At 46.5% G+C, this 13,208-nt stretch overlaps 1 protein-coding gene across 1 annotated transcript in view; it reads right to left on the minus strand.

Annotated features, from left to right (window-relative positions):
• Window positions 1-681: 681 nt before the first annotated feature.
• The window catches only part of P2RX5 (purinergic receptor P2X 5), a 180,433-nt gene continuing 167,906 nt past the window's right edge, over window positions 682-13,208 (minus strand). Inside the window, exons 11-12 of the mRNA XM_073565318.1 lie at window positions 9,155-9,237; window positions 682-1,393 (exon numbers count right to left, since the gene is read on the minus strand). Of these exons, the coding sequence (XP_073421419.1) occupies window positions 1,297-1,393; window positions 9,155-9,237 (180 nt within the window). The 3' untranslated portion in view covers window positions 682-1,296. The remainder of the gene's footprint in view (window positions 1,394-9,154; window positions 9,238-13,208) is intronic.

The following is a 13,208-nucleotide window of genomic DNA, read 5'->3' on the forward strand; positions in this document are numbered from 1 at the left end:
TCCTGCGCCCTATTTAAAACAGTATTTAACAATATGGCGTCCTGCAGTGCCCTGCATCTAACTGGTATAGTGCCATAATGAAGCTTGCAACCATCACTGATCCCTGTAGGATCCACATTACAAACTCAGATATTTGCCATGTTACTTTTTTCATACACGGGCACACTCAGTATCTCTTTATCAAGAATCTAAGGCGTAATGTTTCTTCTTGTGGAGTGAGACATGCCTGGCATGCCAGTGTAAGGAGGCTTATAATTCATGCAATGCTCCTGTGTCAAGGGGCAACAGCCCAAAGCTCCGTGTCTGAAAAATGAGATTCTGGTTTGGATTTTATCCTAAGTCGTTACGGCTTGTTAAAGAGTTGACATTGACTTTTAGGATTGCTACTTCTAATAGGTGGCACTAGAGTCTGATTCCTCTCTGGAGATACAATATGCATATTTAATTTCCCAATTGAGCATTGCATGGCTTATAAGCCTCCTTACTCTGGCATACCAGGCATGGCACTCTCCACAAGGAGAAACGTTGCCCCTTAGATCCCAGTAAGAAGCCACTCATACAGTCAAATTATATATTACGCTTTGCACTGATGAGGAGCAACACCCCGAAACACGTGTCTGCAAATTGAGATTCTGGATTGGCTTATATGCTAAGTCATATGACAAGGGGTCAATGTTGACTTTTAGGATTGCTACTTCCTATAGATGGCGCTAGAGTTCGATTCCTCTTCCTCTCTGATGAGACAATTTGCATCTTGTAGTACGATAACTTTTCTCTTTAAAAGTACAGATTTCTCATTTTATTGAACACATTGCGGAGCTGCATAATAGCTGTGCAATGTAAGATCAAATGCATGCTCTGAGATGATCACTAATCGGTAAGTATAAAAATACCACATCGAATTGTCAAGAAAACAACACTGTCTTCTACCTGCAAAGCAGTGAATGGAGCTCATTGCTGTTTTTGATGAGTCTCTAAAGTGCATTTTCTCCAAAGCAGAGAATAAGACCAGCAGGAAAATACAAGATGATTCAGAATGTCACAGTGCGGGAAGAGGTGCAGCAGAATGGTTGCCTTGGATAAACAGTAATGCAGCAACACAATGAAGAGTTCATGCTGCGGCAAATCTTCATCTATCCGGCTCGCAGCAGCAGCATGACGGCTATTAGAAGCAGTAGTTGGGGGAAAAAAAAGGTTCATGGATGTGCCGCACCAGTAGCCCACTGTGTCCAGCCATACAAATCTCCCTGACAGGCGCTTCTTTCTTACTTAGAAGTTTGTTTCTTGTGTCCGAAGTTAGGTCTCCACATTCTGTAATTGTTTCATTTGGTCTATGGCATCATGGCTTTTTGATTTCTTCTGACCATTGACTGGCAAAGTTTTCTTGCCGGACCTGCAGATACGAGCAGTAATCATCATCGGTTTATTATAAATATCTCTATAGACAACAATTACAAACAGTTCGCAAACTCCAAAAATGTTTAAACACATTCCAATAAAACAACTTTTAGAACAGCGGGACATGCGCATACATGGCAACGCAACAGATAACAGCTCATAAAAAATTACTGTACTGTACATTAGAAACCTGTATGAATTATACCAAATAATATTCACATTTAAAATATCCTATGCAAAGCATACACCCAGTATATTATAGTAGATAGCCTCCAAACACCATGCCTGTCAAAATATGGCCACACTCTCCAGTGTCCCAACACCTGTTTCGCTTCCTGCTTCATCATGGGGTACTGGAGTAGTGTTGGCCACCGATTTAAATAATGCTCCCACTTACTATGCTGTACAATTCCCTTCCTGGTCACCTACAGTGGGGGAAATAAGTATTTGATCCCGTGCTGATTTTGTAAGTTTGCCCACTGACAAAGACATGAACAGTCTATAATTTTAAGGGTAGGTTAATTTTAACATTGAGAGATAGAATATCAAAAATAAAATCCAGAAAATCACATTGTATAAATTAGATACATTTATTTGCATTTTGCAGTGAGAAACAGGGCCGCCATCAGGGCATGACAGCCCTTACATGTGTATGGGGCCCAGTGATTAGAGGGGCCCGACCACGCTGGCGGCCCGGTCCGCGCCAGGGCCCCCCTACATTTTATTCAGGCTTTCTGCAGCTTTATTTTAAATGAAGACTCAGCGCCTGCTGGGCCCTCCCCCCCGCACCATGGTCCAGCCAGCGCCGCAATTCTCCCCGTGCACAATGGTCCAGCCACAGCACCGCCCTCAACTGACGTCACACACCGCTCTGCTCCTCCACTTCCTCATTAGGTCAGTGTGCCACGTGGGACTGTGAGAGGGACGGAGCCTCGCCGCTGGAGCGCGGCCAGATAACAAGGTAAGAAGAAATGTATTTATTTTTTTTTTAGAGCGGCAATCCGGTGGGCCCAAGGCAGACTGTGAGATGGGGGCAGCATGCTGGAAGCTGGGGCAGAATGCTGGACATAGGGCAGAATGCTGGGGCAGGATGCTGGATGTTGGGACAGAATGCTGGACGCTGGGGGCATGATGCTGGACGCTGGGGGCATGATGCTGGACGCTGGGGGCATGATGCTGGACGCTGGGGGCAGAAAGCTGGACGCTGGGGGCTGAATGCTGGACGCTGGGGGCTGAATGCTGGACGCTGGGGGCAGAAAGCTGGACGCTGGGGGCTGAATGCTGGACGCTGGGGCAGAATGCTGGACGCTGGGGGCAGAATGCTGGACATGAGGGCAGACTGTGAGAAGGGGCAGAATGCTGGAGGCTGGGGAAGAATGCTGGACATGGGGCATAAGAATGCTGGACGCTGGGGCAGAAGAATGCTGGACGCTGGGGCAGAATGCTGGGGCAGAATGCTCGAAGCTGGGGCTGGATGCTGGGGCAGAATGCTGGACATGAGGGAAGACTGTGAGAAGTGGCAGAATGCTGGAAGCTGGGGCAGAAGAATGCTGGACGCTGGGGCAGAATGCTGGAGACTGAGGCAGAATGCAGACATGGGGCAGAATGCTGTATGCTGCAGGCAGAATGCTGTACGCTGCGGGCAGAATGCTGGACGCTGGGGCAGAAGAATGCTGGACGCTGGGGCAGAATGCTGGAGACTGAGGCAGAATGCAGACATGGGGCAGAATGCTGTATGCTGCGGGCAGAATGCTGGACGCTGCGGGCAGAATGCTGGACGCTGGGGCAGAATGCTGGATGCTGGGGGCAGAATGCTGGACATGGGGACAAACTGTGAGACGGGGCAGAATGCTGGATGCTGGGGCAGAATGCTGGACATGGGGCAGAATGCAGACATGGAGGCAGAATGCAGACATGGGGGCAGAATGCTGGACGCTGGGGGCAGAATGCTGGGGGCAGAACGATGGACGCTGAGAGCAGAATGCTGGACGCTGGGGCAGAATGCTGGACGCTGGGGGCAGACTGTGAGATGGGGCAGAATGCTGGACATGGGGCAGAATGCAGACATGGGGGCAGAATGCTGGAGACTGGGGAAGAATGCAGAAATGGGGGCAGAATGCTGGACGCTGGGGGCAGAATGCAAGACACTGGGGCAGAATGCTGGACATGGGGGCAGAGTGTGACAGTGAGACACAGGAGGGGGCAGAATGTGACAGACACAGGAGGGGGCAGAATGTGAGACACAGGGCATCATTGGAGACACAGGGCATGATTGGCGACAGATGGGGCAGGGCGATGGGGCAGGATGGATACGATTTAGACAGATGGTGCAGGAGGGGAGATCATATGGGGCACAATGGATACTCATGAGGGTGGGATGGGAGAACATATGGCTGAAGCCAGGAATGAGACACACGGGGGTCAGGATGGGGTTTATTATTACCATGGGGGTTAATTAAGGGATATTATTACTGCAGTGATGTATTTATTTTATTTTTTTGAGTATACTGTTTTTAATGGGGGGGAGCAGTCCTGTTACTGTGTAGAGTGATACTATGTCGCCTTTTTTTCTTCATGTGGTGTAATGTAGAAGTTGGGAAAAAATAAGTAATGTGTTCTGCAAGCAGAGCTCTAGATAACTGTGTTATTTCCTGCAGAGACGAGCCCTGGCTGGAAGACGTGATGATGATGTGTGCTGGATGAAAGATGAAAAGCAAGGATGAAGGACTTCACCTAGAGACATCACTGGTGACGAGTTAGTGTGTTACCTATACACTGACACTATACATTGTATACTATATACAGAGGTCCTGTGTATAATGTCACCAGTGATCACTGTGTTACCTGTACATTATAAACAGAGCACCTGTGTATAATGTCATTGATCACTATATTACCTGTACACAGACACTGCATACTAAATACAGATCTCCTGTGTATAATGTCACTTATGGTCATAGTATTATGTTTTTTTTTATTAATGGTCAGTATTGTAGTATTCAGTCACCATGTGGTGGTAATATGTGGTCTGGGCGTGGTGCGGTGGTATTTGTCCCTTGTATGTGCTATTATTTGGTCACTTTGTGGTGTTAATTTGTGGTCTGGTCATGGTGCGGTGGTATTTGTTCCTTGTATTTGATATTATTCGGTCACTATGGTAGTAATATACAGTCATATGTAAAAGTTTGGGCACCCCTATTAATGTTAACCTTTTTTCTTTATAACAATTTTGGTTTTTGCAACAGCTATTTCAGTTTCATATATCTAATAACTGATGGGCTCAGTTATATTTCTGGTTTCAAATGAGGTTTATTGTACTAACAGAAAATGTGCAATCTGCATTTAAACAAAATTTGACCGGTGCAAAAGTATGGGCACCCTTATCATTTTCTTGATTTGAACACTCCTAACTACTTTTTACTGACTTCCTGAAGCACTAAATTGGTTTTGTAACCTCATTGAGCTTTGAACTTCATAGCCAGGTGTATCAAATCATGAGAAAAGGTATTTAAGGTGGCCACTTGCAAGTAGTTCTCCTATTTGATTCTCCTATGAAGAGTGGCATCATGGGCTCCTCAAAACAACTCTCAAATGATCTGAAAACAAAGATTATTCAACATAGCTTTTCAGGGGAAGGATACAAAAAGTTGTCTCAGAGATTTAACCTGTCAGTTTCCACTGAGGAACATAGTAAGGAAATGGAAGAACACAGGTACAGTTCTTGTTAAGCCCAGAAGTGGCAGGCCAAGAAAAATATCAGAAAGGCAGAGAAGAAGAATGGTGAGAACAGTCAAGGACAATCTACAGACCACCTCCAAAGACCTCAGCATCATCTTGCTGCAGATGGTGTCACTGTGCATCGGTCAACAATACAGCGCACTTTGCACAAGGAGAAGCTGTATGGGAGAGTGATGCGAAAGAAGCCGTTTCTGCAAGCACGCCACAAACAGAGTCGCCTGAGGTCTGCAAAAGCACATTTGGACAAGCCAGTTACATTTTGGAAGAAGGTCCTGTGGACTGATGAAACAAAGATTGAGTTGTTTGGTCATACAAAAAGGCGTTATGCATGCGCTGTATTGTTGACCGATGCACAGTGACACCATCTGCAGCAAGATGATGCTGCATGTCTTTGGAGGTGGTCTGTGGATTGTCCTTGACTGTTCTCACCATTCTTCTTCTCTGCCTTTCTGATATTTTTCTTGGCCTGCCACTTCTGGGCTTAACAAGAACTGTACCTGTGTTCTTCCATTTCCTTACTATGTTCCTCACAGTGGAAACTGACAGGTTAAATCTCTGAGACAACTTTTTGTATCCTTCCCCTGAAAAGCTACACTCACTGGCCACTTTATTAGGTACACCTGTCCAACTGTGTGTTAAGACTTAATTTCTAATCAGCCAATCACATGGCGGCAACTCAGTGCATTTAGGCATGTAGACATGGTCAAGACAATCTCCTGCAGTTCAAACCGAGCATCAGTATGGGGAAGAAAGGTGATTTGAGTGCCTTTGAACGTGGCAAGATTGTTGGTGCCAGAAGGGCTGGTCTGAGTATTTCAGAAACTGCTGATCTACTGGGATTTTCACGCACAACCATCTCTAGGGTTTACAGAGAATGGTCCGAAAAAGAAAAAAAATCCAGTGAGCGGCAGTTCTGTGGCCGGAAATGCCTTGTTGATGCCAGAGGTCAGAGGAGAATGGGCAGACTGGTTCGAGCTGATAGAAAGGCAACAGTGACTCAAATTGCCACCCGTTACAACCAAGGTAGGCAGAAGAGCATCTCTGAACGCACAGTGCGTCGAACTTTGAGGCAGATGGGCTACAGCAGCAGAAGACCACACTGGGTACCACTCCTCTCAGCTAAGAACAGGCATCTGATGGCTACTTTCAGCAGGATAATGCGCCATGTCATAAAGCTCGAATCATCTCAGATTGGTTTCTTGAACATGACAATGAGTTCACTGTACTCAAATGGCCTCCTCAGTCACCAGATCTCAATCCAATAGAGCATCTTTGGGATGTGGTGGAACGGGAGATTCGCATCAGGGATGTGCAGCCGACAAATCTGCGCCAACTGTGTGATGCCATCATGTCAATATGGTCCAAAATCTCTGAGGAATGCTTCCAGCACCTTGTTGAATCTCTGCCACGAAGAATTGAGGCAGTTCTGAAGGCAAAAGGGGGTCCAACCCATTACTAGCATGGTGTACCTAATAAAGTGGCCAGTGAGTGTATGTTGAATAATCTTTGTTTTCAGATCATTTGAGAGTTGTTTTGAGGAGCCCATGATGCCACTCTTCATAGGAGAATCAAATAGGAGAACTACTTGCAAGTGGCCACCTTAAATACCTTTTCTCATGATTTGATACACCTGGCTATGAAGTTCAAAGCTCAATGAGGTTACAAAACCAATTTAGTGCTTCAGGAAGTCAGTAAAAAGTAGTTAGGAGTGTTCAAATCAAGAAAATGATAAGGGTGCCCATACTTTTGCACCGGTCAAATTTTGTTTAAATGCAGATTGCACATTTTCTGTTAGTACAATAAACCTCATTTGAATCCAGAAATATAACTGAGTCCATCAGTTATTAGATATATGAAACGGAAATAGCTGTTGCAAAAAACAAAATTGTTATAAAGAAAAAAGGTTAACATTAATAGGGGTGCCCAAACTTTTACATATGACTGTATGGTCTGGTCATGGTATGGCGGTATTTGTTCCTTGTATGTGTTATTATAGGTTACTATGTGGTGGTAGTATGTGGTCTGGACATGGTGTAGCGGTATTTGTTCCTTGTATGTGGTATTATAGGTCACTATGTGGTGGTAGTATGTGGTCTGGACATGGTGTAGCGGTATTTGTTCCTTGTATGTGATATTATTGGTCATTTTTAAAAATTGAAAAATAAAAATATACTTAAATTGTATTGCATATTTTAACAAATATTTGATACGTTACAGCAGAGTAGGGCCTGGCCAAAAGTGTCTACCCTGTTATGGTGGCGGCTTAAAAAAATCTTTTGGCCAAAGCAAAAGCTGCTGGCTATATGTATGACCTGGTGATGGGAACTGTTAATGTGTGATAGGTGAGAAGTGGAGTTTATCCAAGAGAGAGCGGTGGGACGGTGGACAGTTCGAGGGATGGAGGCGGGACTGGGTGGAGCCTGTACGGAGTCTCAAGGGGGCCCTGAAAATTTTGCCAGTATGGGGCCCCGAAATTCCTAGTGGCAGCCCTGGTGAGAAATAAGTATTTGATCCCTCTGGCAAGCAAGACTTAATACTTGGTGGCAAAACCCTTGTTGGCAAGCACAGCAGTCAGATGTTTTTTGTAGTTGATGATGAGGTTTACACACATGTCAGGAGGAATTTTGGTCCACTCCTCTTTGCAGATCATCTCTAAATCATTAAGATTTTGAGGCTGTCGCTTGGCTACTCGGATGTTCTACTCCCTCCATAAGTTTTCTATGGGATTAAGGTCTGGAAACTAGCTAGGCCACTCCGTTACCTTAATGTGCTTCTTTTTGAGCCACTCCTTTGTTTCCTTGGCTGTATGTTTTGGGTCATTGTCTTGCTGGAAGACCCAGCCACAAGCCATTTTTAATGTCCTGGCGGAGGAAAGGAGGTTGTCACTCAGGATTTTACAGTACATGGCTCCATCCATTCTCTCATTGATGCGGTGAAGTAGTCCTGTGCCCTTAGCAGAGAAACACCCCCAAAATATAATGTTTCCACCTCCATGCTTTACAGTGGGGACGGTGTTCTTTGGTAGGGGATAAAATACTTATTTCTCACTGCAAAATGCAAATAAATTTATATAATTTATACAATGTGATTTTCTGGACTTTATTTTGATATTCTATCTCTCAATGTTAAAATTAATCCTACCCTTAAAATTAGAGACTGTTCATGTCCTTGTCAGTGGGCAAACTTACCAAATCAGCAAAGGATCAAATACTTATTTCCCTCACTGTAAATGGTTCATGGCCTGGGGCACACTTTTAAGTCTTATTGGACTCTCCGGACTATGTACTGAGAGGACGGGCACAGTGGGCTTCCGTAAGGCTGTGTGCCCACGTAAGCGTTTTTTAAGCGTTTGTCCCGGTCAAAACGCTTCAAAAACGCATCAAAGAAGCATCCCATTCATTTTAAATGAATTCAGCATAAAACGCAGCATGCTCATTAATTTTGCGGAAAAGTCCACGTTTTTGCTATTTTCTATGAGTCAGAAAACGCAAGGAAAAAACCGCATCAAAAACACGTGGTTTTTAAGCAAAAAATGCGTGGAAAATGCACGTTTTCTGGGAAGTTGTCCGGTTTTGAAGCAGAAATTTTCTGCATACGTGGGCACATAGCCTAAGAGTCAGGGCCAAGGTGCCTGGAACATCTGCACATACAGGAGGCCGGAAACATGGCCTAGTTGTCCTGTGGTGGAACAGTCCTTGATATCAGGGTCTGAGAAAAGAGTCGCCAGGTGAAGATTGAGATAGAACTATGTGAAAAAAAAAATAGTCTTGGGTGTCTTTAAGCTTCTCTGCATAATTCCCTTGTGAGTCACAGCTCCTTGTAAAGACCATAAGAATCAGCAAAATATAAATAGACCTATATCCCGGGAACCATATGGCGAATTTCTAAAAAGAAAAGAGTGGAATAATCAAGGGAACAGTAAGGATAAGATCCAAGCACAAACTGAACACTTGATCTGGTGGCAGGTCCTCTTTAAAGTGTTAAAGAAACAATTTTTGAGTTAATTATTCATACTTACTTTACTTCTTCAAATTTCTTGTCTCTGTAAAAATTGCTCTTTTTGATGAAATACAGTAAGACCAAGTCACAGAAGAAGGCCCCCTAAACGACAAGAGAAACACTATTATTCTGTTTATAAATGATATGAACAACTTTGGGGACCATTGTGTTACTCACATGCCTGTATTTTATGCTGAAAATATTTTTTGCCTTTTAGTTTAATTCATAATTTAGTCTTTTATCTCTCTGGCTCTGTGTGTCACAACAGCCATTGCTAGGTGCAAAATGAGTTATCTGAGAATCTGTCAATGAGCTCCGTCTGATGGGTGGGAGGTGTTTGTAACTATTATCTGATTTATAACTTCATGACCTTTCCTCAATCATACCATCTGATCGCCAATTGTTAGATTTGCTGACCATTTCCTTATAGTGGCATTTGTAGGCTGGGTTCACATGTTGCAATTGCTGTGGATTTTTTGCCGCAAAAAAAAAAAATATCGTTCTGTGTCAATTTTTCAAAATTATGGCAAAACGCTGCAGTGCTACTGCGTGAAAAAGAAAATGCAATGTAGCTACAACGAGAGAACGGAGCCTTTATTTATAAATAGAATGTGGATTTATTATAAATATTTAATTTAAGTACGGTACCGTATTTTGCGGATTATAAGACGCACCCCAAATTTTGAGGAGAAAAATAGGAAAACAACTTTTTAAATAAAATGGTGGTGCTTCTTATAATTCATGCGCCTTATTGCTTATCGAGGGTGGTGGCTGCGGTGAAGCGGGGTCCCAGGGTCGCTGCTGGAGGAGGCAAGAGTGGAGCATTGCTGCAGGCCGCAGGCTGGGATGAGGGGTGTACCGATATGCGCCGTGCCGCTGTGGGTGTCTGCTGCTGCCGCTGCAGGGGGCTCTGCCGACATTTTGTGAAAGGCCAGAGCCCCTGGCAGTTCCATTGTTTCCTGTGCAGTGGGCTCTGGGAAAATGGCTGCCGGTGGGCGGAGTATGTGCAGATGGAGATCTCTGCACCAAGATCTCCGGAGATGAGATCTCAGCGCTGAAAACTCATCTCCCGAGATCTTGGTGCCGAGATTGCCATCTGCGCTTGTGCCACCCCCCGGTGGCCATTTTCCCGGTGTCCACTGCACTGGAAACCACGGAACTGCCAGGGCTCAGGCCCTTCACAAAATGTTGGCAGAGCCCTCTGCAGCTGCAGCGCACCAGACACAGGGCAGTGGCATCGCATCGGACTCCCGCAGCGGCGTGCTGATAAGGTATATCCGCATTATATAGACGCACCCCCATTTTCCCCCCAAATTTGGGGGGTGGAAAAGTGCATCTTATCCGAAAAATACGGCAAGTCTCTAAGTTTGAAAAAAAAAAAAAGAAAAACTGGAATTAAAAAAGTTTCAGTGTGTAAAAAAAACTAAAGAGGTTATCGATTTGTAAGAAGGAAGACCGGGCCGCGGGTGCTTGTATGATACCGGGTCCGGAACTGTCGAGGCTGCGCCCAGTGTTGCCGGGGTGAAAGAATGAGGGACCAGATAGGTCCCGTGATCTGAGAGGAAGGGGCTAAGCCGGGTAGAGGGCTGGAAGCGCGGTAAAGAGTCCCCAGTTTCCTGCCGATAGCGAATTCAGAGGAAAGCATGTGGCGTGCTCCGCAGGGTGAGAGACAGCGCGGGGTTAAGCAGTGGCAGAACTTTTGCGTACGCGCAATTCAGCCAGTGAGTGAGCAGAGCGCCCGGCTAAGCAAGGGACGGTGTTCACGTGGAGGACCGGATGCCACATGCAAGACCTGAGTTGCGGTCCTCTTTGATCATAGACGCGCAGCAGCATCCGTGTTGGACAAAGACCTCTGCAGCGATTCCCACTTTGTCTGCACAGATTTATGGACTAGGGGCTCAGCGGGCAGAACCGATGACCACACGTTGCAGCCAGAAGCCGGACTGGGATCCACCTAGAGGACTCCATACCAGCTGTTGCTGATTCTACAACCCCCAGTGGACTGCCTGCGGCTGAGGAACCTACAGACACGATAAGTTTAATAGCTGGACTGTTGTTATATTGCAATTCCTGTTTTCAATTTAACTGTTGTCTCCCTGCCAGAAGTTCCCTTATTTGTTATAATTAAATTATTTTTACTGTTAACCCTTGCTCTGCCTTCCCTGCGTCACTGCATCCTGTAACCTGCTTACAGATTCATGAATTCCTTTGGACAATGATCATTTGTATTTACCTCGAATAAGGTGGAGCTTTTTCTAGCTGCTAGTGTTACATACTTGTGTTTCCATGTTATATACACTGAATGGTCAACATGCTCTACCCAGACCGAGAATTAGGACTGAAGTTATGTCTGGTACCTGTGGGAAAGACTGGAACCCATAGAGCCCTATCTTATAAGCTGTCACGCTTACCGCCGCGGGTCCCGCTCCCGCTGCCTCCACCGCGGTCACGGCTCCTGCAGCCTCTGTCTCTGCTCATGGATCCGCACTGCCCACGACCCCCTGGCGCGCCCGCCGCTCCCGGAGCGCTCCCACAGCAGGCGCGTGCCCGCCTGCTCCTCTGCTTCCTGCCCCGCGGTCAGCCTTAGTGCTCCGTCCGGTGAGCATGTGCACCTCGCACCATAAATTACAGCACAGGCTGGACCTCTCTATCTCACCGCCCCCGTGACCCTGGAGGACCCTGACCCGGAAGTCCTGCTACACTTCCTCTATATGGTAGCTTCACCTGCTGATCACTGCCTGACTATCAATTGTGTCCCACGACTGATTCTCGGGTCTACCTTCCCCTGCGTATCCCCTGCCTAGCGCCCTGCTTTGTGCCTGTAGCCTGTCTTGTCTCCCCAGCTGACCTCCTTTGTCTTTCCTTCCAGAGCCCGCCGTTTCCAGTCCGTTCCTGCCTGCTTCTGTGTCTCCTGCCCTCTCCTCCTTCATATTCTGTAGCAGTCCCTCCTCTGATCGCCAGTCTTCCCTGTCCGTCTTCCAGCCCGGTGTCCGTCTAACTCCTCCTCCAGCTGTCCCCAGGTATCAGCTTCCGCGGCGATAGTCTCCTCCAGGCCTGCCCCTAACGCTCCCTGTATAGGGGGTGGTACACCTGGCCCGCTCGCCCGGGGGCAGGCTTATCGTCGCGGTCCTGTGGGTTCACCCTTGGAGTCTGCCTAGCCTCACATAAGCTTCTTTGTAATGACCATAAGCTGCCAAGTAAAAGTATGACTAAATTCAGTGTCCTCTGGATTGTTTGCTGTGAAGGTTTGGAAAGATGAAAGTCAGGAGGCAGTGGAGGTCTATAGACCACAAGTAAGTGTGATCCAGCCCACACATAGCAGCATACTGGGACTGGGTCATGATTTGCCTGTAGGGTGCTATAGTGTGAAGAAGCAGCAGCAGCTCTCCACGGCTTCATTGCTCAGGCACCTTACAGAAGCAAGGATTGAAGAACCCTTCATGTCAGGTGTGAACAGTTCAGGCTGGTGGAGGTGGAGACCTGGTGCGGGGAATGTTTTATTGGTACAACTGAGTCCTCTGATACCTGTACATGGATATTTAGAGAACCAAATTCATCTCTTCCCAATGGATAGTTACCCTATGGCAGAAGGACATTTTTAGCAGGACAATGTATCATGATAACATACAGGTGGTATAGTCTTGTTTGTCAGGCTGGCGGAACGCACCAAATAATAAAGGTGTTAATGAGGTGCGTTCACAGCCCGGGGTCCACCGTGCAGAGATGGAAACTGTGCTAGACAATGATGGATACGATATAACAGGTGGAAGCCGGACACTGGCAGGTAACCACTGACCCGGTGCTTGCAAGAGCGGACTCTGTTACTACACAGAGTCCGCACTAGCCGGCATATAACCGTGCCCTGTTAAGCTTCACAGGACACGACTGAGAGTAGTACACCGCACAGAGCGGATGCTACGACTACACTGGCGGTCGCCACTAACCAGTGTGAGAACGGTGCTGGAAGGCGCTAGTAACTGCGCACGGCGCCGCACAGATAGCCGCTGTGGTAACTGCGGAGTTGTGGTGTCTGCACTGTCTGGTGCCCACTGGCGCTAATGGAACCTGAGTTA

The sequence above is a fragment of the Dendrobates tinctorius genome, unplaced genomic scaffold, assembly GCF_039654945.1.
Source record: "Dendrobates tinctorius isolate UK_male_01 unplaced genomic scaffold, ASM3965494v1 ptg000016l, whole genome shotgun sequence".
In the NCBI taxonomy this organism is placed as follows: domain Eukaryota; kingdom Metazoa; phylum Chordata; class Amphibia; order Anura; family Dendrobatidae; genus Dendrobates; species Dendrobates tinctorius.